The sequence below is a fragment of the Epinephelus moara genome, chromosome 4, assembly GCF_006386435.1.
Source record: "Epinephelus moara isolate mb chromosome 4, YSFRI_EMoa_1.0, whole genome shotgun sequence".
Taxonomy (NCBI): domain Eukaryota; kingdom Metazoa; phylum Chordata; class Actinopteri; order Perciformes; family Serranidae; genus Epinephelus; species Epinephelus moara.
The window spans coordinates 31,380,490-31,407,336 of NC_065509.1; the positions used below are offsets into that span (position 1 = coordinate 31,380,490).

Sequence of the window (26,847 nt, forward strand, 5' to 3'; positions counted from 1 at the left end):
GTAAGCTTTCATGCAATTTGCACACAAAGAACAACATCCTATTTCCAATTTTAGTCCCTCCTCACACCATAGAACTGCAAATTTAGATGGATTTAAAACCGCAGTTCAGGGGCCAGTAGATGCTGCTAATGCTTTCGTTGATGCTTCATCAAGTTACAGTACATAATATTTAGAAGTTAACCTGAAAATTGTTTGATAATGCAACACTTAGCGTTTAAAACAACAAATACCAGGCAGTGGTTTATTATCCGAAACATTCTCTTCCAATAAAATAGTTTCATTTTCAAGTAGCCAGTTTTTGCTCTCAGTATTTTTTCCTAAGAAACGAGGGATCTCTCATGGGCCCTACTATTACAACCAGCCTCATGAGAAAACAACCATTTCTGTGTCTGCGATAATTGCACCATTTTAAGATAAGTGCTGTGTAGAATTCTGTTGGACAGAGTATTAATTATTGGTGTGCGCAGGCTAGAAGGTAAAGAGTATTAGAAATCTTTATGTCAGTAGATGGTACAGGGCATAGGATCACAACACAGTGAAACATGTTGTTTGCTTCTCCTCTTCTTGCATTAATACCTCACTCTGCTATAAATTATATAATATCATTAAACTTTAAAGAAACCAGAGAATCCCGCACATGGTTTCTTCACAGTCAAGACTTTTTGATCCTACGCATCTGTCAAGAAGACTTCTTACGGTATGCGAACCATGCTGAAATAATATCATCAAAAGCACATACACCTGACCCGATCAAGACAAGATGAGGAAATACATATGTAGTGTAGGATTGGAAGAGTTTACGACAATTTTTATGATGCTTCAAATCAGTTTAAAATGCACTGAAATGAGTTCCAGTGGGACTCTGTGTCATGCTGTGTGTCTTTGTATGTGTTAACAATGACAAGAACATTTGACACAGGTTTGAAACATATAATACTATAGACATGGTTGTTTTCCCCAGCTGACTTCATTGTTTCACTCCTGCCCTTTTCCCTCTTTGTTCCTCCTTCTTTTGTCCTTCCCTACATCTACACATTTCTTCCTCATTCCAGTTGAACAGATTGTGTCTGTATTCCACGCTGCTTCCAAACAAAAGGCATGGGACCATTTCTCCAAAGCTCAGCGGAAGAACCTGGATGTATGGCGCACGCAGGCTGAGGTTGGTACTTCAATAGTCCTTCATTTTTTATTGCTGCGTCTAAAAGCACATATGGCATAGTGATGCAGTGGTTAGTATTTTCGCCTCACAGCAAGCGGGTTCGAACTCTTGAGTGGGCAAGCCCTTCTGTGTGGAGTTTGCATGTTCTCCCTGTGTCAGCGAGGGTTTTCTTCAAGGTACTCTGGCTTCTTCCCACAGTCCGAAGACATGCATGTTAAATGGTGACTCTAATAGGCCTCATATGGCATGGGAATAGGGAATATGCATGTTAACGACTGTGAAAATTAAACCACATCTAACTGCAGCAGAGTCGAGATAATATGATGAATAATCAGTGTGAATGGAAAGGCCCATGATCAGATGTAAATATCCAGATAAAATATCTGAATACAGATCAGGGGTGTAAATGGGTTTCTAAAGTCACAGGCTTCTGAATGAGGTTTTGGTCTTGTTGTTTTGATGCCTTTCTGCTGCTCTAAACTGTCTCACCACTCGCTGCCTGCTGTCATTTATGGACCGACAGGAAAATAACTGCATTTTTGCATGTTTTGTTTGGGCCGGAAATTGAGGTGATCCATCTCATCATTTTTTCAGAAACTGACAGGGCTTTGCTTTTTTTCATTATTATTTGATGTCAAACAAATGCCACATTAATTATGGTGAAGACTTGTGTTTAATGGAGTCTGTGTTGTTTTTAATAGAGAGTGCCGCATTAGGCGTAGATCTAATTGGTGAAGTTTTGATCTGCTGAGAGTCTCTTAATGCCTGGGTGTAGAAAGTGTTGGGTTAGGGCTGTAGTCAACACACACAGACACACACAGTTTCGTGCACTCACAGAAACACTGCGTACAAAGTGTTACATCCGCGCACAGAAAACACACGTCATTGCAAATCAAGCTTTGTCACAGCATGTTGCTGAAACATTTTCTCTGCTGAATGTCAATGAGGCCCTATTCTTTGTGAATATTCATGTACAGTATCAAAAGAGAATAGCGTTCATTCTGCTCCATCCCCTGCAGAACTATGAAAATGCTAATACGTTTCCAGAAATAGATCTATGACATTAACAAGCATTCAGAACCACTGCTGGGAGCTGTCCACATTAGAGTGTTGATACATTAATCACACTTTACACTTTAACCCACGAATATTGATTTGCTGTTAGGCGGAGCACCGTGCCTCTACACACTGTTGTCAACTCCCCAGTGTAATGACAGTAGCCTTTGCATCAGAGGTTTTAGCGCGCAGGGTGAGTGTATGTTCAGATCCCAGTGTTTGCCACCGCTGCTGTCGAAAAGCCTCCCGTGTTCAACATGAGTATAAATCAGCTCCTGAATTATTCTAGGTGCCTCAGTCAGGCTGGGTGTTGTTTCCATCACTGTATCTGTAATAAGACAAACTGCCTCACCATCTGTACGCCACACAGACTGCAGCAAGTGTAAAGCTATAACTCCATCACAACACGATTTATACTTAATGGTTTTGTTTCCTAAATGAAGCAAATCAAAATCCAATAAGCCACTGTTTATTTCTCCTCTTTACTTCCCTTGCTCTATCTCCGTAAACATATCCATCCTTTAAAGCATGCTGTTTTCTTTTAATCAAAAAGTACCTCTACTGAGATAACTGCTTTTATTCTCTATATCAAACATCTATGCTTTTAGAGGCAAATTGAGTTTTTGAATAAAGTACATTTAAAGTTTTTGTAAGGCACTGTTGTGATTATCATTAACACTTTCCAAAGATTAAGAAAAAATGTAAAAGAGTATCCATTATAACTTCAACTTTAGCAAAACAGTAATTTGGGTCATTTTTGTCCATCTTTGATGTCACCATTTTGATCCTGACTGAAATATCTCAACAACTACTGGATCAATTTCCATGAAACTTTGTACACACATTCATGATCCCTTTACTTTTTGTCTATAATACTAGTCCGACTCACCGGATGTAGACTGTGACTCTAAGCCTGCCATTGGGCGGCTGATTTAGGTCGGCATTCTCCCTCCCCTCTGCTATCTGTGTGTTACCATTTCCAAATCTCCTTCACTAAGGGAAAGCAACAACCTCTGAGCTAACAACTTACATGCTGAAAATTGACTAAAATTCGGATCAAGCAATAAAACACGCCTGCTTTGTTGTTTCGGTGAAAAGCTTTGAATGTCTCAATTAATAAAACAAGTTGTGAGCGCACCCATGAAAAGCCCAGACTCCATATCTGTGACGATGTGCACTTCCGATATGCCATACATGCCATTCTCTCAGTTAACCCAGTAAGTTTCCACTAACCCCGCCTCTCCACACACCTACCTGCCAGCCTATCACCTGTCCACACATCTCCCACTCCTGCCACTCTACCACACCCACCTCATCAAGCCAGCTCCACTCAAATGTGGCACATTACTCCCTGCCCCTATATAGACTCCAGCTTCACAGGCTCTTGTTGCCATATTGATCCTATGCAAGACTGTCCAGCATTTATTCCTGGACTGCTTCCTTGTTGCCAACCTCGCCTTCCTCTGACTCATCTGCTTTGCCTGCTTCCCAGTAAACAACTCAGCCTTCTGTCCTTGACCAAGAGCTCTGCTTCCACATTCCTGGTTTCTGTTCGCCTGTTCCACATGGCTGTGTGGAGAGACTAACAGTTAGCTTCCCTTTGTGAGTTTACCTGTTCTGTTGCCTGTGATTACGTGCTTGTGCTTTTAATCAATCACATATCGCCACCCTATTGCATCCCTGTATGCACCACAATGCACAGAAAGCTGGAATAGAGTCAGCTAACTGTGCTAAATAACACAGTACAACAGCTAGAAACAAAAGCAAATGATTGGTCGATGCTTTACCATATTATTTGAGTGCTGAAAGAAGTTGAGGTCAGGTTAACTTTGATTTGCAGTGCGTTGCGACCATCCACAGCGACAAGTGTCAGCAGTCAATTTCTAATGTCATGTCACCAGTGTTGCACTGCTGTGCTATACCTGGCTCATGAAACCTCATCAACTAAGGCTAGCAAGCCCCTAACTTAGTACCTCTCCCTACGTGTTACATTAGACTTGAGAAATGTGCCTGGACATCCCTAGGTGAGTGTGACCTCTCCTATCTTGGGGGGGGGGGGGGTTTGTGTGGTTGACTCACCACAAGGGCCACTGCTCTTGCGCCTCACGACCAGCTCACTCGGACTGGACGAGTCTGCTGGACACCCCTCGGGTGCCATTCTGTTGGGCTCGCCATTCTTCATGGTTGTTCAGAGCGAATATGTATTTACATGGATTATTCATGGTGGCGTGTCAAACGGTTTCTCAGTGTCTTTCGTCTACAGAATGTCTTGCCTTCGGCGTCTCCCTTGTGGTGTGCTCGCTTAGCTCAAAGGCCTCCCCAGCTCTCCCTCCAGGCTAACGGCGGCAAATGAGTCATTACCACCAACCCAGAAGTGTTACGTCAGTGCTGACCCTGACTCCTTCCACCTACCTAAACCACACCCACAAGACATTCATCAAACTACCATGACTTGTAGCCTGTTGCTGAGTTGCTCATAATGTGAAGACAGCATAAGTGAGACCATCCTCCCAATAAAAAACAGCACCAGCCAGCAGATCCCCAGAAACAACATGCGTTAAAGTTAAAGTTCAATTTCAAATGACATCGCTCTCTAATGGTTGGAGGAACTATGACTCTTTTCCATCTGAAGCAAAGGAGTAAGTAGTGTAACGTTGTGATGGGCCACAGATGGAGGAGGTCAGTGTAGATGGTCGGCACAGCCAAATGTCGGATTTTAAAAGTGGCAGATCGCTGTTTGTTTCTTTTTTCTTACCAGCAGTAAATGTTGGCTTCTCATGGCGGTTATAGTCTTATTTGAAAGCTTATTATTGTAACCATGACAACAAAGATGATGTATTGAAAACCACAGAGAATCAGTCTTAGTATTATATTAGGACATTTTGCTGCGGAGGGAATCATCTGCACAGACACAATGTCACGTCCATGTTTGCTCTCACAAAGGTGAAGCCTGTTGTGACACTTAAGGGACACCGTTTTTTTTTGTCCCCATTGACATGTCACAGGAAATTGAAGTGGAGTGGACAAATTGAAAAGAGGATGGTTGAGGGAAACAGATGTAGAGAGGTAACCACCGTTGCAGATATGTTGTGTTTTTTGTGTTGTTATTCTGCCCTTGAGTTTGATGAGAAAATGTCTGAATGTAAAGTTTTTTTCAGCAGTCGCACGTAACAAAAGGTTGTTTTTTTTTAATCATGTTTCATCCACGACTGCTTTGAAACATTCAAGGATGGCATTTTAGGGGGTTCTTGGCATTAACAGCAAGACATCAGATTCATGAGGGATTACAGTGCTCTTTGATCTTTAGTTCTTTAACATGCTCAATAGCCTGTTTTAATCCTGTCTTTTATCTGTTCTATACTTTCACACTGCATTAACCAGGGGAGAGAGGCCATGTGCCCTCCAATGTGATAATAGAACAGATGCGTGCTCATTGTGCGTGTGTGTGCTTACTAGGTAATAATAGTAAGGTAGGAGCTTGACAGGACAATATAATCTCTCTGCAGGTCAAGCTGTACCAAGCTAACCATGTCCAAAGTGAAGGTCATACTATTTTCACATTATTCCAAATTATTTTGTCATGATCATCCGAATGAACACCGCAGGTGCTCATATTTTTCACTCCTCAGGAGCTCAAATGTGAGTTTCAGGGGTGACATGTTACCCTGTCACCACCTCCCACCTCTGACAAATACAGCATCTGCTTGTACGGGTGTTGCGTGGTGTCATTCTCTCCAGACAGCCCAGATGTGTGTCTATATTTAAAGGCTACATGTTTGCATGTCTGGGCTCTGTTAACCTTGAGCTGAAACCCTGAAGACACTGAACAGATGGCTCTCTGTGTGTGTTTTTGCATTGGTTTGCACATTTTATGTGGTCTGACATTGTTTTAGAGAAAGTATGCAGTCGATCCAAAATGCAGATATTTACCTGCTTCTGTTTTTGTGTTTTGCAGAACATTAGAAGTATGCACAATGAGCAGCTGATGGGCATCAGAGGAGAAGAGGAGATGGAGATGTCTGACGAAGACATGGAGGACTCCTCCGCTACCAACAGCAAAGACTCTGAGGACTCAGGTAAAAATATCTGGGCTGAATGAGGTGCGCACAAAGGATACTGACAAATACTATCCTACCATACTGTACATGCCCCTCAGTGTTTTCTACGTAAATTTCCAATTTGATACTCAAAGTTGCTGCAGAAACACCACTTTCAGTGTAATATCTTTTTACACAGCATGTTGTGTTAGCAAATATCGAACGCTGCCCTGGTGGATATCCAGCATAATGTTAATTTGGGACACTACTCCTCATTTTTAAATGTTATAACATCACAAATAAAAAGCTGAGCTGGGACCACACCAGAAAGGGAAGAAGTACTCAGATCTTGTACTTTTACTAAGAGTAGCAATGCCACATTGTGGGAGTACTCTGTTACAGTTAAAAGTCCTGCATTCAAAATGTTAAATAAGTAAAAGCACAAAAGTATTAGCATCAAAATATACTTAAATAACCCAAAAGTTAAAGTACTCATTACACAGAATATCCCATTTCAGAATAATTATATTACATGATTAGATTATTATGATTATTAATATTGAGGCAACATCAGAGGGGGTCAAGTACATCAAGTACAGGATTGCATCCCAGCCGCAGCAATCCAAGGGCTCGCCCTCTTTATCCAAAACCACCGAGTGGCTCTCTCTGCGGCTTCAGTAATGGTTCGAATGGCCCTCCTCATTGCAGCTGTGGCTACTCCTAGCCCTGCTAGCACTTTACAGATTGAGCGCCCAGCAAATCCCCAGCAACCCACTTCAGTTGGCTCGCTGAGAGCCCGCCAGCCTCGGCTTCTGCAGTGCTCCAGCAGCTCTTGGTATTAAGCAAGTAAATAAAGCTGTCCAATAAATGTAGTGTAGTAAAAAAGTAGAATATTTCCCTCTGAATTGTGGTGGAATAGAAGTATAAAGCAGCAGAAAATGGTACAAGTACCTCAAACTTAATTGTACTTAGGTGCTCTCCACCACTGTTCACCATTATCCCACATTGTCAGTAGCTCCTTCATTTATTTGATTGTGCATTGAGTTGTGTGACAGTGGAGGCCATTAAACTCACACTCGAAAATCCAGCACTTCAAGTTTGCATGATTTTAATGTGTGAAAGAACTATAAACGTAAAACCAAATTGCAATCAGTATATTCTCATTGGTTTGGAAACAGCTTGTGTTTTTCATAAACTGCCTCTTGTCAGTTTAGTGATGATAAAATTAATGGTTATAACACAGAATGCATTTGGCCACTGTTGGATACATTGTCCAAACATTAAATCAACCTCAGCTGCTTTTCAAGTTTAAACGTTGGGTAAATTTAAAAGCAAGGGCTGTTGTGGGCAGAAATGATGTCACGGCCTTGCTGGAGCACAGTATTGATCTCCTGCACTTTTTCATTGTGTCCATGAAAGGAATTCATGGAAATGTACAGTATGAAATCCCTAAGTACAGTCATTATAAACAAGGTGGGGTCAATCAAATTGGTTACACAAAAATTGCATTTCAACTATTTGTCACAAAGGAGCCCCTTAAAACCACAAAAAAAAAACATTGAACCTTGAATCACACACACAAACACAGAGCACATCTGTGCCTGCATCACCTCTGAAAAGACCCTGTAATCTGATATTAGAAACAGGCAGCACAATAAGAGATAAATAAGCTGTGCAGAACAGGAAATAGAGCTAATCTCCTGAAATCTCTCCTCTGAAGTAAAGTTGCGCCCTTTAGGCTTCATATTGGGAGATGCTTTGTTATTATTACTGCGGTGAATATGAAGAAATGCACTGATAAATCTGATATGCAACCAAAAAACAAACCTGTGATATTAAACAGGGAATAACACTAGCATTGCTGAAGCTTCCAACACATCGTATTAGGGACATACTTTGTGGAATCTGATAAATTGTGTAGCTGGGTACACAATGTGCACATAGACACATAGATGCTGAGAAAGAAATCCTAATATATAGCTGAGGGTTCTCTGTCACTGCACACAGATTAATAAGAGAATAAACTGTTGATCGTCTCCCAGCGTGGTGCATATGTGTGCGTGCATGCCTACAGGCACATATGTTAGTGTTCATAACATTCAGAGCAAACACAGGGGACGTTGGACAGAATCTGGTCAAACTGTTGGCTCTCATTGGGCAGCAAGTTCATACAACTTGATAATCAATATTCCCCTCACCCCTTCTCTGCCTCACTGAGTCCTGCTGGGAGAAAACACACATTAGCACACAAGCTGGGGTTTCCATATCCATCTGAATATTATCATGTGTTGTTAATTTAATCATGTTTCCATACACAGCTTGAGAGGAATAAAAACAAATTCCTTTCACAGTATTTCTCGACACACGAAACATACATACGACATGTGTGTTAATCACACAGGTGAAATTGAACACAATGGGATATTATTACCATCTTATCTATATCATTATTTCAGCGCTGTTCTGAATGAAATATTAGACATCTGATTATTGGGTGTCCTTTAGATTTGACTGACAGTCAGTGCATTGGGCTCACACTGAAAATAATTTGATTAACACTTTAACTTACAACAGCAATGGAAATGTATTTCTTTGTATTTTTATTTCCTCGTGGCTATAACAACAAAAATCAATGTTTATTTTTTTAACAGATCCAATTGTTTTTGAATATAGGCCTCTACCAAACAGTTGAGATGGCCCGTAATGGTAATGATAAAATGAAAATTAAAAATCATGTTCAGTTATAATGCTTGTAATAAGTTAGGATTCCAACACATATCAACTTGTGACCATGGAATTAGTAGTATTACCAGTACTAGTTATATTTCCAATGGTTAATATTGTAGATATTTACCATTACAATGGTTTGAAAACATCTCAAAAATGCAAAAATGCAAAAAAAAAAAAAAAAAAATCAAACTAATATATTTTTTCAATCATATGTATAATGGGATAACATTAAATTTTATTGTATTAACAACAGTGAATATTCATCCTTTTTTTATTTCATGATAATTGTGAATTTATTATTTTAGCATCACTACCTTTATTATAAAAGTTCAATTCACCTGTTTGATATAGTAAAACAAACAGTAAAAACCATACTTAGAAAATTATTTCACCATATATACAATGTTTAACATTAAATGTGTCATTTAACAACAATAAATGATTGGAAGATTTTTTTTTTCCTGGCAAATATTCAGTTTAAATTAATTATTAATAATAATAATTAGCTTAGCTTCACTTCACTACCTTTACCATAAAAAGACAAATCAATTAGTAGAGCATGTTTTTAAAAAATAATTTGTCCCTTATTAGACTTTTACCTTTTATATAAAGTTACATAAATCTGTTCGATAAGACCTCTGAAATTATAATATGTCAAATTAACATGCCTACCATTGAAAACCCCACCACACAGAGTTCTTATGTCTGGAGGGCCTTATTTTTGTTACTAACTTCGTGGAGGAGGTGAACTGAAAAGGCTTACTATTTTAAGACACAGCAACATCTAGAGGATTTTTTTTAGCATGACATACCTAAACCGAATGGTAGAGATAGCTCAATCAGATTCAATTAAATTCAACACAATTTTCACAGGGACTGTGAATCATGCTCTTACATCCCTCTGTATGGGCAGTAGCTCAGTCCATAGGGACTTGGGTTGGGAATCGGAGGGTCGCCTGTTCAAGTCCCCGTCCGGACCAAAAATGTGGAGCGTGGACTGGTAGCTGGAGAGGTGCCAGTTCACCTCCTGGGCACTGCCGAGGTGCCCCTGAGCAAGGCACCGAACCCCCCAACTGCTCGGAGCGCCTGTCATGGGCAGCCCACTCTGACATCTCTCCATTTAGTGCATGTATAGGTCCAGTTTGTGCATGTGTGTGTTCGGACCTGTGTGTAATTGACAACAGAGTGTAAAATTGAATTTCCCCTCGGGGATTAATAAAGTATATAAAATTAAAAAAAAAAAATATATATATATATATAATTTGAAGGAATGAGCTGCAGTATGGACCTGTTGTAGATTTTACAGTTTAGATTATTGCAATGCTGGAAAGACAGAGCCTCATTTAGACAACCTTAGACAACAATATTTTCGTATCACTTTTGTTCAGGTGGAAATTGCCCTCAAAATAAAATGATGTGGAGTTCATGAAACAGTCATTTATCTGTTAATTAATAAGTAACTGCACATCTTTTGATGAATTTTGATTTACACCCTGGCAAACCCACAAGTGTTCTGCTGATGTAAGAGTTGTGTGAAAACAGAAACTGAGAGGAGGTAGAAAACCCTTACCATAAAACAAAGCATGTTAAAGACATTACTGATGCTGCCCAAGAGAAAAACATACTGTACTGTGGGAGAGCAAAAAGGCAGTTTGACTTAAGTAAGGTAAAAAAAACCAGAGGATTAAACTAAGTGTATTTTGTGTGCTACAGATGCTACAGTTGGACATCAGGGCACCGTCAAGCTCTCGAGCTACCTGATATGGATAACTAGATTATGGGAAGGACTGTGTTATCACAAGGCAGTTAATTTGATTTAAGCAGCAGATGGAAAGCTCAGACTGTAGCTGATGTAATAGTGGTGTTTCTGTAACTGTAGCTCTGGACAAAAGCTTTGAGGCAGCAGTACACTCCATCAGAACTCAAGGAAACTATAAAAGAAGGAAAGGTCATGATGTCAGTGTCAGCGTTTGAATATTGCATTGGAGCCGGACTTTGGTGTCAGTTCTATTGAAGTCAGTGAGGTGGGCATGGCAAATCATATCTTTGTTGTTTCACCTTTGACTGAAAAATCCTTCAACCAGATTAAAAAAACACACGTTACATGATGCTAACTGATGTTTCTTATCTAACTCATTTCCCTTGGTATTGGTCACCAAACAGATCATGGTTCTCTCCAGCAGCTCTATCTCAAGTCTCTGTTGGATCCAAGATAGATAAATGCTACCAACTGTTAGTGGGTGCATGTATTTGGTTTTCAGTAACTAACCAAACTTTAAATTGTTAATGATATGTAATAATATTATCAGGTCTTATGTTAGATAATCTTTCCTGTTATCACCAGGTGGAGCTAATTGCCAAATTCTTGTAAATCTGGACCATCATCATTCACTGGTACTTGTTACTTTGTTTGCTAATGAACTAAGTTAGCATTTGCACTTTATTTAGCTAACGTGAGCTGGCATATATCTCTGTTGAGTCGCCCTACATGCCCTATGCATTTTTAATTTTTCCCCGCTATTTGGGATCAGTAGGACCCGATAAGTATAAAAATTAAACATTATTGACGATAATAAAGTCCCAATGTCTCCCAATGAGTGCTTCCTAATTAACAGCGTCTTAGCATGTTACTGTTGCTGACATTGGTCATTTTTTTGTCATATCAAGCTACAAACATTATTAATCATAAATACGTTTTAATCATAAAATGTGATCAGGTTTTGGACCTTGTCCACTTTTGTCTCGGGATGCCATCTTGTTTTTACATGGATTAGTGTATTGTGCTCTTACTACCACTACATGGCACATAAAAGTGTCCACAAATGAGGACAATAGGGCTGAGCTAACTTGAGTGAAGTATAAGGTCAAGTAAACCCCAAATGTGATGTCCTCAGGGTCTCAGGAGGATATAGATTCCTTGTCAGAACTGCTTTGTTGGCGGTCAAACAGCTTCAGAAAGGCACATTATCCCCATACTTAAATAATATCACATGTCCCGACTGTCTTTGACAGCTGGATTTTTACCCTGCCTACAACTGTGGTCATTCAAGTGGGGTATAAACCAAGCAGTAACCTCCGGAGCTAAAAAACTGAGCACAAGTGACAAAAACTGCAGTTCCTCAGATGGCCACTTCTTCCACACAAAAGCAAGTCGATCCCCATGTACCGCCATGTTCATATGCCCAGTGTTCACAGCCAGATCCAAAACACATTTTGGTCTCTTTAGCTAATGCCAACATTAATGACAACTGTAAGGGCGGGTGAATTTTTATACAACTCGGCCAATTACATTTTATTAAGGCTTAAATTATGCGTAATTAAGGGCGGGTCAGTTATAAGTGACATGCTGTTTGCAAGGTGTCGCTACAGTCTGTGAGTCAGATCCACCTCTCGCTCCTCCACAGCTCCTCCCTCTTGTCTAAATGTGGTCACTTATGGCTCCAAAAAACCAAGATGGTGACGGCCAAAATACCAAACTCAAGGCTTCAGAACGGAAGTTCACAAACCAGTGGGTGACATCAGGGTGACTACTTCCATTGTTTTACATAGTCTTTGATATAAACCCTTCGAACATTGTCGGACAACACATCAAACACACACCTCCTTCTGAGCATATCGCGGACCTAATATCCACAATTTCTATGTGTTTCCACCAGCACACAGATGCATGATGGTCAGTCTGTTTGCTCCTGAGGGCTCCAAGGCTTCATCAGGAGTGTTTTAACTCCAGAGCTACGAGACAATAGTTATTTAATCTCCATTCAGTCAGTGGGAAAGGTCACCAGTGCATCATGCATCTTGAAATAGATATTACAAGATTGCCTGAAGCAGGCATGATCATTAATGGTTTTGTAGCTGTAAATCATTGAGAGTACATTCTTCCGATTTAACAGTGACTGTTAGATACAGTATCTCAACCATGACATTAATTAAATGTCATGTACACATCGTATGAGCCGACCCTTTGCCTATTGTGGGATACTATTTCAGAGTTGGCAACAAATTAGACTTTCAAGCCTCTATTTGTGAGTGTATCGAAAAATCTGCGTTTGTGCATTTATTAATACATTAGCGGTGGATTTCAGATCAAAATCAATTAATCAGCTTTGTTCTACTTTCGGTCACTGAGGTCATCAGGAATTAAATTTCTTCAGGAAAGTTAATGGGAGAAAAAAAAGAACAGGAAAAAGGAGAATCCTATTGAAGTCAAAAGCCTATTTAGAGATAAAAGGCACTTTTTGCCATTTTTCAAAAGGGATTGTATTTTAGTGCCTGCATGGGAACATAATTTCTTAAACGCTCTCATAGTCTGCATTTGGTTCACAAATGCAAAAGAAGGAGAATGATTCTTTGTCTAAGTCTCTGGGGGGGTTCTCTGCACTTTTCCTGTTATTGAGATTAAACAGAATTAATATTGCGGCTGCGTTTTGAAAAATTTTATGGTATTTTCAATGCTTCTGTACGAGGTAAAGGAAAAAAGGCTTAGAATGTTATTTGCAGTATAGAGTCAGTGGATATGTGTGTGCGCTGTGTAAGGCTGGGAGATGCTTTAATTTGGGTGTTACCAGTGGACTACTTGTGAAAAAAATCTTACATTTGACAGAAGTCAGGTATGTTCTTCACTAAAGGTTACTGGCATTCATGGATATCTTACTAGAGGTTGTAATTTCAAGAATCGGTTACAGAATCAACAGAAATATGTTTGTGTTTCTTGTTGACACCTGAAATGGAAACCTTCAAATAGAGAACAATAGAGTTTGACATTAGACAGAAACTAGACCAATTAAATTCTTTCCTAGACAGTCTAATAATATGTCATTATGTATGTTTGTGTACTTTATGAATCTGTAGGTGTTTCCCAAGCAGAAGCCTTAAAGGAGGAGAACGACTCGCTGCGCTGTCAGCTGGACGCCTACAGGAACGAGGTGGAGCTACTCAAACAAGAACAGGGCAAGAACCAACCAATCAGCAGTGAGGAGGACAACACACACTCTCAGCAGCTCAGCTTCCTGCAGCAGGCTCTGCAAGGCATGCAGAAGGTAATGTGTAGCACAAAAACTAGAGATACACCAATTGATCAACGGTGACCAGAACTGGGAAATTCCAGTCGGCCAGTCAGTCTTAAATATAGTTGATCCTGTGCCGATCAAATTTACTGTGTGCACCGCAAATAGCAGTACAGGGGTGGCAGTAGCTCAGTCCACAGGGACTTGGGTCCGGAGGGTCGCTGGCTCAAGCCCCTGTCCAGACCAAATATGGAGTGTGGGTTGGTAGCTGGAGAGATGCCAGCTTGCCTCCTGGGCACTGCCGAGGTGCCCTTGAGCAAGGCATGGTGCCCCCAACTGCTTGGGGTGCCTGTCCATGGGCATTCCCCTTGCTCTGACATTTCTCCATTTAATGCATGTATAGGTCCTGTTTGTGCGTTGTTCTTTAAAGTTGTAATTCATTCCCATGCATGCTACACATGGTTTGAAATCTACTGTGTTACGATAACAGACTGGGGTATACCACCCAAATCTGTGTTAATCACAAAGTTGTTAGGTAACACAGAAGTGTAGCATAGCAAAGCTAATGCTAACTGTTTCATTTAATTAGATGGAAGATGCTAAAACATTTATAGCTTCTTAGTCCTGGAGGTATAACTCAATAAAAACACAAAAAATGAGTGGCCTACCCTACTCTGCGGGTTAGCTGATTAATTAAGATAACTAGCAGACTGCTGGGAGAGTTGATAATGAGCTCCAAACGTTCACATAGAAAAGCTAATGCTAAGTGTTTCATGTAATTGAATGGAAAATGCTAAAAAGATAACGCCATATTACGGGAGGTAGAGTTGGAGTTGGGTGGTCTAACCTAGTTTGCTAGTTAACCAGATTTTTGTGGATGCTTAATGAGACACTCATTGTTGATATCATATATGCATTTATAACTATTCCTAGTCAAGTGCCTAGTGGCTTTATATCAGTGGTTCCCAACTGGTCCATCCACGGGGGTCCAGATATGTCCTTCGTCATTAATTCAAGGTCCACACAGTTTGATATATTCAGTGTCATACTTGTCGTTGGCCATGTCTTTAAGTAGCTATCCATGAGTCACTCACTTTACAACAGGAAACACTCCAAAATTCACTGTACTTAACAAATAAAGTGTTTTTTACAAAGTTGACATGCTTGCGAGTCACTTGCGGTCCATTCAGAATGGACCCAGGACCCAGTTTTGGACCACGACTAACCAGTTGGGAACCTGCTTTAAAGAATAGTTCCAAATATGTTTGTCAGTACTGTCAATTATAGTTATTAGAAAGAAAGAAAATAAAACATTTGGCAGGTCAGACTTTGAAAAAATAGGAAATTGGAATGGCCAAGAAAATTGCAATCGGTGCATCTCTAATAGAAACACACTAAAGACGCCTCGTACATCAGGGAGGAAGTTCATTAAATACAACTAGTCCAGCTTTGTCACCTTCTACCTATGCCAATCCTCAATGCCTGTGTGCAGTTTCACATAGATTGACCACGTCAGTGAGTAGAAAAACGTGGGACAGACAGAATGACTGACTGACAGAATGACACACTGACAGTTTCCGTGATTATGTACAGCATACCATACCATGACTTAGTCATACCAAAAATTACAAACATTGGGCCACAGGGGGAGCCACAGTGATTGGACGCATTTTAGCCATGTTTAAGCATTTTTCTGTTGTTATAGCGCCACCCAGTTGCCAATTAGAATTAAATTTCTCCAGTCACCTTGAGGTGTCCTGTTCTACATATCTACCAAGTTTAGTAAAAATCGATGTGGCGGTTAGGCCTAGATAAGAAATTAGCTCTCTAGCGCCCCCATTTTGTTTGATGGGGTCAATAATGGAGGGGTCCCCTCAGATTATGTGTGGTCATATGCCTACAAAGTTGCGTGGTGATCAGTGAAACCCTTGAGATGTTATATACCTTTATGTGATTATAGAAGCTCAGTTTTAGAGATAAGCCCATTCAAAGTTTGCAATTTCAATCGTTTAGAGATAAGCCCATTCAAAGTTTGCAATTTCAATCGGTTGCTATAGCGCCCCCCTTTTGGCCAGTTGATGTAATATTGCTTCATTCACATCCTCCCATGACCCTCTACCACTGTGCCAAATTTCACATGGATTGACCAAGTCAGTGAGGAGAAAAACGTGGAACAGACACACAGACAGACAAAGTTTTCGTCATTATATAGTAAGATAAAGAATGCAAAGGACATAGAGATTGTTCAACAGTAAAAGATTTCAGTCTGCTGTGATAAAACTGCAGTTTTCTGAAGATGGACTGGATTGGAAAAGGAAACAGATTTTCTGTCTATTTATCACATTACATCATCTTAGTAGATGTTTCCTGTGATTCAGGTTCAGACCATAAACAGATGACTTCAGTCACTTGTTTTGACACATGCAATAAGTTTAAAAATAAGCAGTATATTATTGAGTAATAACAAACCAAATATAATAAGTGTCAGCATCTAAAACAAAATCAATGCATTCATAACCTCTCCGCTGCAAAGAATATCCCCCTGAACAAGACATTTAATATTGTGTTTGAGTCTCTTTTCCTCTAAAGAAAGCAGTAAATGCCACTCGTTCCCTGTGTAGCCTTTCCTGTTTTGAGACTTTTCTCTCTGCTAGAATAATAAGAGATCACTCGACTGTCACACTTGATTGTAAAGCACTCTTGAAACAAACGGCTTTGCATGGAAAACAGGTGAAATTGTCCTGCCTCAATCATTCGCGGAAATTATTCACTTATCCAGAGAAGAAGAAACAAAACAAAAGCCCAATTTCAGTCACACAGGAGGTACCTTGACGGGGTTTGACAACAGAACTCAGACATTTTCTGTGACGTTCCAACCAGCTTGAGTGAAATGTTTATTGCTGTTGAAGCAGCTTCAGTCTGGGCATTCCTCTTTAGTATACTGCAAAGTCATAGAAAGTGCAGGGACTTTTTTTTAGTGTTCATTTTGGCTTATTATAGCTGATAGTGATCAGTGATTGAATCAAGGATCAGATCAGAGTGTACTTCACGGCTCAGAGACATTACAGGTTATCTTCAGGGCTATGATGCTGTAAAATGACGTGAATGTACAGAAACAAGTTGAGACAATTGTTTTCGGAGAAATCACTGTTTATCAACGCAATGTTGTAATCATCAGTGCACTGTAAACCTAAAATTAAAGTGGTTCACACTGAGAATAAATGACCTCTTGAAGCTGTCTGTTGAGCAGTGGGAGGGATAAACAGTATTTGTTCTGGAAAAGTCTTTTTTTTTTTCAAAGTTTATATCAGATTAATCTAAAAAAAATTCAAGATGAGGCAGAAAATATTACCTTTGCAGGCAGTTCTATGTGGAAATCCCTTTAAGTCAATATTGAATAACAAGATATGTGTAAGAAATAAACCCCAAACCTCCATCTCTGGCGAACTTGGTAAACTTATTTTGTTTTATCTCCATGGTAGCAGATATATGAGTGAGAGGGTCAAGGTTCAGGGCGTAACGTTGTGAGGAAGTAGTATGTCCCGATTTTGTGCAACAGTTTGTACTTTTTAAGGACAGCTTCAGTACCTACTAAAAGTAAAAAGAAAAAGTATGTGATTCAGAATGCACCCTTTGTGTTTTTCCAAGGAGCCTCTCAGGCAGGTGGAGCAAGTCGTTTGCACCTGATGTGGCTGTGTCCAGGTGTATTTTTAGGTACTGCACACTCACACAGGTGTTTCACTTATTCTGATCAGACCTCTGCACAGGTTGATGTAGGGCTGAGGTATGCTGGGAAATATGTGAGCGTACTAAACTCTATGTACCAATTAAAATGATAAAGACGTTAATTGTCGACGCCCTAACAGATGCAACAAACTAATAAGAGAGACAACAGTCTGTGCACGCCCACACAGGCCTGAGCAGCTCAGCTCTGATCAGGTGGATGAAGTGAAAATACTTGTGTGGGTGGACGGTGGCTTTGTAGGAGCTTTAAAGCTGGCCGTGTTGTAATTCTGACAGTTCACAATTTAAGATGAGTTCAAACCCACGTTGTCTAAAACGTGTCATGCAGGCTCTGAAACATGATTGCTTGAATGCCAAACATTTTTCCAGTGAGGAGTTGCTGCTTTTCTTCGTTTTATATTAACTGATACAATCGTAACCTTGCAAAGTGTTTGTCTTCTTTTTCGTCAAGTATGTAGTGTATTGATTTTATTTTAGACTGTTGATGGTTTATTTTTTACTCATGTTTGTTGAGACAAAACAATTAATTGATTAACTGAGAAAATAATCATCATTAGCTGTTTTCTTTTAATGTATAATATAAAATAAACTATATATATGTTATTTCTTACAACATTTCATACACTAGCCCCCACAACACTAACATACACACCCCAATGCCTAATGGTTACATTTATTTATATTTATTTTCTTTAAAATAAGATGAGATCTTTAATGTACTTAATTAATACAGTTAATTGTTATATTAATCTTTACAGTGCAGTTTGATGAATCACATTTTGCTACACTTTATCAGTAAATCATCATATTTACATTCACACATCATGTCACCTGATTTTTCAATTATATTTTGAGTTTTCTTACTGCAGTTGAATTCAAGGAAAAGTACATATAGAATCTCTAAAGGGTGAGCTCTGTATTTTTCAACATGGACCCTTTCCCCTTGTGTTTGTGTTTAAGTGACTAAAGGGAAAAACAGTTATTGAAAATGGTCCAGTTGTGAGTGAGACAGCAGCCACGAACAGGCTGCAATCTGACGACTTGTCATTTTACGTCCACAAAAAGTGCTTGTTTTTGCCCCTGACAAGCTCAGATCTTTATTCTAGATGTCTAGGTAAAATCACTATCACAAATCCCACCAGATTTCATTTAAATGAACAGTAATTTTAGACTGTGTAGAGAACCAGCATGTTTTCATATCTAACTGGGTGAATTAAGGGTGCTTTCACACATTGAACTCAAGTTCATTTGCCCCCTAAGTGCGGTTTGTTTGGGCAGGTGTGAACACAGCAACCACACTCAGGTGCGCACCAAAACAACCGGACCGAGACCTTCTTGAAGAGGTGGTCTCAGTCCAGTTACAAACAAACTCTCATTTATCTTGCAAGTGTACTCTTCTTCACCGTTTTGTTTACTTCCTGGATTTTTCCCGCATGGAATTTCTGACCAATCAAGAGCAGCTTTCTCACACAAGGCATTTTATCTGGTCTGCTTGTAAATGCTGCCGTGAGAACACGAACCAATTCTAGGTGATTATGCAACAAAATTAGTCCCTGATTCAGACTAAAGCAAGACAACTCTCTGAAAACACCCTAGGAGTTTATTTCAACCAAACCAAGTTGGTGATTGTCGCAACAGTGGAAGAACAAACCAAAATGATTTCTGGGAGTTTTAATTTGTTTCTATCGATTTTGAATGAAGTGTATTTTATGATTATAAAATCACTATTTATTTATAAGGAATCTGGTGGCTTTAGTGATAGCGGTTTGACGGTGCGAACGTGCCCTGATAGTTACAATACAGCCTGATTTGCTGCTGTTGTCTGCACTGGTCTCTCTTAATGCTAGACCAGTTTCAAAAAGTGCTGTACCCATCAGCCAGTTAGACACAAAAGCATGGTAAAAAAAAAGGGTCCAGGTTGAAAAATACCAAACTCACCCACCCAGTTTTTACAGTAATGCTTGTTTTACAGACACATCTAATCTGATCCAGTGTGTGGTAGCTGCAGGCTTGTCTGTGTGGAGGGGTCAGGATGTGAGGTGTTGTTGCTTGATTGAACAATAGAGTTTGGCATTTAGACAGAAATTACACCCTTTAAATGGCTAAAATGAAGGGGAAAAAAACACTAAGTCTTTGTGTTCTTAGGACCAGCATTTAGAATCACAGCTTTAGGCTATATTTAACAGAATATTACCCTCAGGAACATTTAGTAATCCACTTGAAAAAAGAAAACACTTCCTCAGGCGGCAATCCACTTTTACTGATCACCTGCTGTGTTGTCAAATAGCCCCAGCCTGCAGTTACTCTTCCTTAAGCGAAGAGGTGTCATGGAAAATATTGTTTTCGAGACCGAGGAGCTTTTCTCCACTTCCATTTCATTTGACAAAGTGCATTGTAATCACCTTTATGAAATGTGTCTCCAGCACGTATATGAAAACATCAGTAGATAATTTGAACACTTTGCTTTTTTTCCCTCCGGTCTGAAATTTGGTTGTTTTCTCTGGCCTTCAACTATCTATTATCAGTAGATATGTTTACCCTGTAGGAGAGAATTGATGTTCACCTTGAAGCCTAGAATACATTTTTATTGTCTGCTGGAGCCTTTATTACACATGACAAAATATACACATCAGTGATGTTTACTGCTGTGTAATGACGAGCTGAGGAAGGCTTACACCCAAAACATACTCCTGTGATGAAAAGCATTTCTCTCTTAACCCCTTAAGCTGCAAAATATCAGCATTAACCACATTTTTCCTTCATCTAAATGATGCCCAAAGTTGAAATGTAAGCATTTTCTTGGATTATTTTTCCCTATGAAAGGCTGACTGTTATTTTTTCAGTGCTGCACATTCCCACATCCACGTTCATACACATCAAGGAGCTGCACTGTGCAACCACAATCTCTTGTTTATCATGTGGAGATTTGCCTCCGGTGCTTGCCAATAGTCTATTCAGCACCAAGACTAAATTATAACAAATTATGCACCAGTTCTGCAGTCAGTGTCTGGAGTCAAGCCTCTAAATTAATGTTCTGCTTTTGGGCGTACATCTAATCATGTGTTAAGTAAATAGCCTCTTCTGACCAGGTTTACACCACGCTTCAATTGACACTTTTTTAAATTCACTCTGTGTCTTATCTGTGTTAAAGAAATGTTAATGTAAACACAATACGATGTTTGTTTGTTCTGACCTCACTCAGACGCAGTCAGGTGTTACTGCAATGTACACAGAGGATTGACCTTATAGAGAGAATATCCTCCTGTAAGATATAAGGTCTCATTTACATCTGACGCCGAAGAAACAATCTGTTTAAATCTCAATATGTCATGTGGATTATGGCCTTATATTTACATCATGTTTACATAACTGTTAGGTATTACCTGCCCTCTGTCTGCATCATGGTAGGAGATTTCATAAGTAGTTGGCGTCAACAACGTCAGATGTCGGCTCCTGTTTTCAGCTCATAATACCTTCTGCACAGATTACATTTACACCTGCCTGAGATTCAGGCAACGCTATTATTATGTTCTAATTACAACACGTGCTGTTATATTAACATGCAAAGTGTAATATGTTCCTCAGATGTTAATACCAGGCTTCAAAATTGTTTCCATGTGGTTCATTTTATATTTCAGGTGTCTGCTTGTTAGCAGTTGTAACAAGCTGTTAACACAGCATCTTATCATGTACAGCAATTTTGTCAGTATATGTTAGTCATATGAAATTGTTGGTTCCGATAATATGAGGAATTCCTTTGACGCAGAAAGGACATTTTTTTAAAAATGCAGGTGCTTTGTCACAATCCTCAGCTTCTGACAGCAGCTCACCGGGCACCCTGTAGTGTATCTATCTGACACACAGCTGAAACATGAGTGGTTAATGTTGTGAAACTGTCATGGTTAGGTTCATGCAACAAAACGAAATGAAAAAAGATCATGTTTAGGATTAAAACAGGCACATAACGTGACGTAAATATGTAACATAGGTAATGTCAGTGCACGATGACCATATGTAAATTACACAATGCTACGTTTAACCAACTGCAGTCTCCTCAGTGAAAGCCTGGTTTTGTTTGACCTATCCACCTCCTGCTTCTCGCCCTACACAGACTTTCTCACTATGATTACGAGATTTGTGCTATTTTCCAGCGACCTCTTTACTTACACTCACCAGCCACTTTATTAGGTACACCTTGCTAGTACCAGGTTGGACCCCTTTTGCCTTCAGAACTGCCTTAATTGTCATAGATTCAACAAGGTGCTGGAAACATTCCTCAAAGATTTTGGTCCATATTGACATGATGACATCACACAGTTGCTGCAGATTTGCTGGCTGCACATCCATGATGTGAATCTCCCGTTACACCACATCCCAAAGGTGCTCTATTGGATTGAGATCTGGTGACTGTGGAGGCCATTGGAGTACAGTGAACTCATTGTCATGTTCAAGAAACCGTTGATACAAGGCAGGATGGATCCATGCTTTCATGTTGTTGACACCAAAGTCTGACCCTACCATCTGAATGTGGCAGCAGAAATCCAGACTCATCAGACCAGGCAACGTTTTTTCTAATCCTCTGTTGTCCAGTTTTGGTGAGCCTGTGTGAACTGTAGCCTCAGTTTCCTGTTGTTAGCTGACAGGAGTGGCACCTGGTGTGGTCTTTTGCTGCTGTAGCCCATCTGCTTCAAGGTTGGACGTGTTGTTGGTTCAGAGATGGTCTTCTGCAGACCTTGGTTGTAACCAGTGGTTATTTGACTTCCTGTTGTCTTTCTATCATCTTGAACCAGTCTGGCCATTCTCCTCTGACCTCTGGCATCAACAAGACATTTTCACCCAGAGAACTGCTGCTCACTGGATATTTTCTCTTTGTCGGACCATCCTCTGTAAACCCTAGAGATGGTTGTGTGTGAAAATCCCAGTAGATCAGCAGTTTCTGAAATACTCTCCAGCTTCACTTCAGCAGGTCATCTTGACCATGTCTAAATGCTTAAATGCATTGAGTTGCTGCCACATGATTGGCTGATTAGTGATGTATACTGCGATGGGAGACTTTACAAAGAATGGATTGTGGCCATGAATCGTGTGTGACTTGCAACTGCCATCTGCCCCGTCTCAAGGTCTGATTCACAATAGATACTACGCTAATGATATTACAACACAAACACATCAATTTTTGCAACTCCAATTTGCCTGTTTTTTCATCTGAGTGCAATTGTTCATGGGGCATAAATGTCGCCTTTGCGGCCAGAGCACAGTAGGTAGTACAAAGGCAGAGAAAGAAAGAACTGACTTTCAGAGCAGGAGCTACAGGTCCTGACCGTCAAGATGAAGAGGTATTCCTTAAAACTTCAGGCAAAGAATTTAAACCTGACAAAGAGAAACCTTGTGTGAGTCAGTGCTGTGTGTGACACCCCTTATAAATGTGCTTCAGTTACCACCAACTCTCTTAAGACACTAATATTTAACTGTTACTGTGTTGCTATCACTGCTGATCTCTGTGAATCATACTGATTTTGCAGTGAGGCTCATTTGCATAGAAAATTTTGCGCCAAATGTCAGCACATTACCTTATTTAAATACATGCAGATAGCACTGGAGCACTGAGATGAGTTTTACTCAGCAGCTCAGTTAGGGGTGTATTTCACTCAATCTCTGCGGGAGCTTTGAGAATTACACAATTTCCTTTTGTCTTATTTGTGCAGGTTTGGCGGCCACAAAAGCTGCGCGGTTGTTTTATGAATTCACCCACAAAAGTGTGCACCAAAACTAAAACACAATGCAGGCAGAAAACAGACCATAATAATGCATAATGTAAAAAATATTACGGCGTAATTGGGTCATTCATTATCCAGACAGCATATGCAGAAAACAGATTTTGAATGCTCTGTATGAATGAGGTCCCAGATATGCAGAGAAGCTCATTATGTGCAGGTCTCTCCCTTTCTCGAGACCAGTGCTCAGTTTTCACCTCACTTGACACACGCTGCACAGCACCACCGTAACTGATGAATTGTTCAGCATCACATTAAAAGAAGAAGCCGATGAGGGAGTCCTTATTTTGAATTTCTCCCAACAGGATTTTTATCTTTTGATTCTCCCGAGTTAAGGTTGGGACCCTGCATCAGATCTCAGAGTCTGGAAAGAAGATCAGCGCTGGTTAAAAATGGCTGACATGAACACTGATGCTAACCACTCTTCTTCTTCTTCTGTATGTTTAGCAACTGCTGAGAATGAGGGACGAGTTGAAAGAGCGAGAAGCAGAGCTCGAGAAGAGTATAGAGGACAAACAGCAGCTGAAGAACCAAATCCATGACCTCAAGTCGGGGCTACACAACCTGCAGATATCAAACACGTCACAGGTCAGAAGAAAACACACAAACATACACTAGATCAAGGTAACTGTTGTGTTCATGTGTGTCTGTAAATGATAATATTAAATCTTAAAAGACACAGGCCTCATTTGTGGTCTAGTTAGAAAGAAATTACTTCATAATGAATTTCAGTGCATGACGAATATTGCATATTGGGAAAATTATTCATCACACCACTGGCTTCATTTTACTGAAGATTGTTGTGCATTTAAAGTGGTGTCTAATGATTTGTCCCAGAACAGTGGATGAAAGATGGAAGTTTCCCCTAAAGGCACAGATAAGAAGAAGTAATCAACATCTTTGGTATTAACCATGACTGCAAATAGAAAATAGAAAAAGGCAGATCATCTGAAGAATTTTGAAAGACCAGGTCACTAAAATTTAACCAATAATTTAAGATTCAGGCCTGAAAATAAGAGAGCCATGCCTCAGGGTTCATATATATGCACATGTGCAGTAACCAGGTTGCTACAGTGCGTATAGTAAGCTGCTCTCTATGAGGCCTTTTTTCAAACTTTATTCAAGAGCGTAGTTTTTCGATTTAAGAGCGTAACTCATTGATTTCATGTGAAGATTTTGTAATGCTTTCCCTTAAAACCCTGCCCCTGCACTCAGATAGCCTCTGCTTGCACTTAGATTTGCTCTGCTTCAGCTCACACTTAATGCTTTCATTCATATACCTTGTTGCTTGCACAGATTTCCTGCGCTCCAGCTTCCACCCTTCTCCTCGTACTCACGTAACTACTGTGCAATTGTGGAACGTCTGCTCTCAGATTTTGTGTGCAATAACCCTGTCACAATTTGCCAACCAAGAGAATGGTGCTTGCTTAATAGGCTTAACTGGGTTCACCGGGTTAATTGCGACACCTGGTATTCTGTTGGTTTGGGGGATTTTGACAGGATTATCATACAAAAATCTGAAACCCGATGTTTTAAAAGTGCACAGAAGCAGCGTGAGCGTGCGGAAAAGGTCCAAAGCTGGAGCGCAGAAAATCAAGTAGCAATATTTTTAAATGAAAGCTTACCGTTTGAGCAGAGGCAGAGCAAATCTAAGGGCATGCAAGGGCTATTTAAGTGCGAGAGCAGGGTTTCAATGGAAAACATTACAAAATCTGAATCTGAAATCAAGAAGTTGTGGTTTGACTAAAATGAACAATGACACCAATATATCAATCAATCAATTTTATTTATAAAGTCCAATATCACAAATCAGGGCTTTACAGCATACGACATCCCTCTGTCCTTAGGACCCTCGCAGCGGGACGGACAGACGTGCAATAGATGTCGTACAGAACAGATCAACATAATAAATTAATAGTAATCCGTATGACACAATGAGACAGACAGAGAGACAGAGACAGAGAGAGATGCAGGACTGACGGTAATGACAGTAGCTTACAACAACATTAATGAAAGTAATAATATTATAGTTATAATTCTGGCTATTGTGGTACAATATGTTTAAAGTATATATTAATATCTGATAGTATACATGATATAGTCCACGATGAGCAGCGCTAAAATCAACCTGCGTAGTTGTCCCTCCATTGTGACATTAGAAAGTGTCACATTTATCTTGCAAGTGTACTCTTCTTCAACGTTTTGTTTACTTCCTGGGTTTTTCCCGCATGGAAATTCTGACCAATCAAGAGCAGCTTTCTCGCACAAGGCATTTGATCTGGTCCACTGGTAAATGCTGCCGTGAGAGCACGAACCAACTCTAGGCAATTATGCAGCTTTCTAACACAATTACTCCCTGATTCAGACCAAAGCAAGACAACTCTAGGTCTGAAAGCATCCTAAAATAGACAAAAATCCCATAGTTCTGAAACCTGGTTACTTAAGTGCATGTAAACACAATACATGAGATAGATTAGATAAAATTACAAAGAGTGACTCATGATCAGCGTTGCCAGGTGTATGATAATTATCATATTTGTACGATAATTTGGCCCTCTGTACGGTGTACGATCAATAATCCCAAAAAAGGCCAAATGTACGATAATTTGACCATTTCATGAATGTGTGGTTGTAATCAGTATGCCAGAGTTTTTTTGTGAGCCCTGAAGGCATCTGTTCCCATGAGACATGTTTCCAGCCAATCGCACTTTGCTTAGCATGCAATACGGGTGACGTTTGTCTCTGAACAATGAGCACGATTGACTGAATGGTCAGCTGTACCCGCCCCACGAGGCGCTAGGACCCATCAGGAAGACGAGCGAGAATGAGATTCAAAACAGAAGAAGAAGAAGAGGAAAAACAGAAGCAAGGAAAATGGAAAATAAAGTAAACACTAGAGTGACTATATTTACTGTAAGCAATATCACACGAGAGGGAGTGATGTTGTAATGTATATCATCACGGCTGTGATTCCGTCATAGGCACGAGGCCGCAGGCCGAGTGCTGAAGACAGATATACAGTACAACATCATGACCTCAAGTGTGATATTGCTTTCATACAACAGTTCAACAACAGCTTAAACAGCAATGCTGAGTAAGGAAATGTTAACAAAAAGTGATGAAATAAATTATTTAAGTATGTTATGTAGCTCCGTGAAAACAAACATTTCCCCCAGTCCGTTGCCAGGCAACGCAGCACACACACCAGGAACTCACAAGCTACTTTGTATTTACATTGATCTGCAGCTGTGTAACTTCGTCCAGTTTGGCTGATGAAACGTTGGCAAACCTGGATGTTGGCACGGCCGGATTCAGCTTCCACTCTCCCTCATCCTCATCAG

At 40.0% G+C, this 26,847-nt stretch overlaps 1 protein-coding gene across 2 annotated transcripts in view; it reads left to right on the plus strand.

The window, feature by feature from the left end:
* Window positions 1–26,847, plus strand: part of LOC126388712 (ecto-NOX disulfide-thiol exchanger 2-like) — a 264,071-nt gene that overhangs the window by 216,081 nt on the left and 21,143 nt on the right. For both annotated transcript variants that reach the window (XM_050041965.1, XM_050041966.1), the window contains exons 8-11: window positions 1,053–1,159; window positions 6,171–6,291; window positions 13,834–14,021; window positions 23,954–24,094. In XM_050041965.1, the coding sequence (XP_049897922.1) occupies window positions 1,053–1,159; window positions 6,171–6,291; window positions 13,834–14,021; window positions 23,954–24,094 (557 nt within the window). The remainder of the gene's footprint in view (window positions 1–1,052; window positions 1,160–6,170; window positions 6,292–13,833; window positions 14,022–23,953; window positions 24,095–26,847) is intronic.